Genomic DNA, 2,459 nt, shown 5'->3' with positions numbered 1-2,459 from the left:
AATTATATAAATATAAATAATTCTACTCTTTTACAACTTCTCTCCTTAAAGTAAAGTAATGCATCATGAATCATTCACTCATCTTCTACCCCTTATCCGAACTACCTCGGGTCACGGGGAGCCTGTGCCTATCTCAGGCATCATCGGGCATCAAGGCAGGATACACCCTGGACGGAGTGCCAACCCATCACAGGGCACACACACACACACACACTCTCATTCACTCACACAATCACACGCTACGGACAATTTTCCAGAGATGCCAATCAACCTACCATGCATGTCTTTGGACCGGGGGAGGAAACCGGAGTACCTGGAGGAAACCCCCGAGGCACAGGGAGAACATGCAAACTCCACACACACAAGGCAGAGGCGGGAATCGAACCCCGACCCTGGAGGTGTGATGCGAATGTGCTAACCACTAAACCACCGTGACCCCCTTGCATCATGAATCACTGTGAAGAAAACAACAGAGACATGAATCATATGTTCGTGAAAAACACATAAAAGTTCTGTTTTTCCTAAAAATGTCCTCTTTTCTTTCTGCAGGTCTTCAGTATAAGAAGAAGCCATTTATCGGGAGGGATATGAGCAGCACCCCCAAGTTCATCACGCCCCTTGTGGACAGGTGTGTCATTGCAGGTTACAACGCGGCTATCAGCTGTGCCGTCCGCGGCAGCCCCAAGGTAAGACATCAGTTTATCTACACAGCTATCTAAGCTATATGGCCAAAAGTATGTGCACCCCTGACCATCATACAATACACTATGGGGTTCTTCCTAAAAAGTTTAAAGCACACAGTTGTACACAGTGACTTTGTACACTGAAGCTCAAACCCTGCTCCAGCATGACAATGTCCCTGTGCACAAGCACCTGAGCTTCATGAAGATCTCTACAGTGTGGATGGAGGTGAAGGTCGGAGTGAAGAAGTCGAGTGTCCTGCACAGAGCCCTGACTCTGAACAGTTATCCACCACAATCCAACATCTAGTGGAAAACCTTCCAGAAAAGAAGAGAAGAGTGGAGCTGATTAGAACGGGAAAGAAAGAAAAGTGTCTGTTTGTCTGTCTGTCTGTCTGTCTGTCTGACATTGCGCTGCATTTATCACACTGTATTTATTGATCTCTCATCCAGCCCAAGATTGTCTGGATGAAGAACAAGATAGCAATCGGCAACAACCCCAAGTTCCTCATGCAGAACAACCAGGGTGTCCTGACTCTGAACATCCGCAAGCCCAGCCTGTTTGATGGAGGGATGTACACCTGCAAGGCCATCAACGACTTCGGCGAGGACGAGGTGGAGTGCAAACTGGAGGTCCGAGGTAACTACAAACAAACAAACAAATAAACAAACAAACAAACAAACAAAAATATACCTTCTCTTTTATCTTCCTGCTCAGCTCTTTCCTCTGTCTCACTTTTTTTTACCTTTCAGTTTTCACAGAGAAGGAAGGAGCGAAGAAATGAGGATCAAACAGCACAGCAGGCTGAAAGGAAAAGTGGAAAACAGATGAAATTACAGTAGAGTATAAATACGATTGATAGTATAGCGTCTAGACCTCAGTCTGAATTCTATCAGCGGTGCTCATATACCAGGAGATGATTGCGGTTTGCGTATATAAGTATATTCGCTTTGTTATGATTGCGTCACTTCTCTGCACTCATGATATTACGCTTCAGTGTCTCTGGCAGCTTTGTGCATTTTATGCAAATGTTCATCAGCTCGTATTAATGAAGCCGAGACTGAATGACACGAGGAACAGCATCTCTGACAGATTTATGCCCAAAATGAATGAAGGAATAAATAAATAAATAAAATCTTTAATTCAGACATGTGTTGGTTTATATGGATGTTCAGGAGAATGCGTGTGTGTGTGTGTGTGTGTGTGTGAGAGAGAGAAACAAAGAGAGACAGAATCACGTTCTCATTAGCATACACACTGGAGACCAATTATCGAGCCCCATCAACACAGCTCTAATTAGCCCTCGCCCACGTCATTACTGAGCAAACGAATTGCGACTAATTTACACGTGGTGCAAACAAACATAGCTCAGAATCTGCTGGGAATGCAACCAAATAGTGTCTTCATGTGATGGACAACATGGGGTATACACTTACTTCCTACGGGACACAACACACGCTTACACGAGGGAACAGGAGCTAATGCTAATTGGACAAGACACAGTAATTTAACCTACAAGACAAAGCATACATGCTCAACATTCACACAGGACAGAGCATGCACAGTACATATCTGGAACAAACAGAGCATGCACACTTGATATATAGAACAAACAGAGCATGCACACTAGATATCTGGAAAAGACAGAGCATGCACACTAAATATTTAGAAGAAACAGGACATGCACACTACAAATCTTGAACAAACAGTGCATGCACACTTGATATCTGGAACAAACAGAGAATGCACAATAGATATCTGGAACCAACAGGGCATGC

At 44.1% G+C, this 2,459-nt stretch overlaps 1 protein-coding gene across 3 annotated transcripts in view; it reads left to right on the top strand.

The window, feature by feature from the left end:
* Positions 1 to 1,827, top strand: part of mybpc2a (myosin binding protein Ca) — a 33,352-nt gene extending 31,525 nt beyond the window's left edge. For all 3 annotated transcript variants that reach the window (XM_060891861.1, XM_060891860.1, XM_060891862.1), the window contains 3 exons: positions 550 to 686; positions 1,134 to 1,320; positions 1,434 to 1,827. In XM_060891861.1, the coding sequence (XP_060747844.1) occupies positions 550 to 686; positions 1,134 to 1,320; positions 1,434 to 1,465 (356 nt within the window). In that variant the 3' untranslated portion in view covers positions 1,466 to 1,827. The remainder of the gene's footprint in view (positions 1 to 549; positions 687 to 1,133; positions 1,321 to 1,433) is intronic.
* Positions 1,828 to 2,459: the final 632 nt, after the last annotated feature.

Source organism: Tachysurus vachellii, chromosome 18 (assembly GCF_030014155.1).
Source record: "Tachysurus vachellii isolate PV-2020 chromosome 18, HZAU_Pvac_v1, whole genome shotgun sequence".
Lineage (NCBI taxonomy): Eukaryota > Metazoa > Chordata > Actinopteri > Siluriformes > Bagridae > Tachysurus > Tachysurus vachellii.
This window is presented reverse-complemented; position numbering and strand designations above follow the sequence as displayed.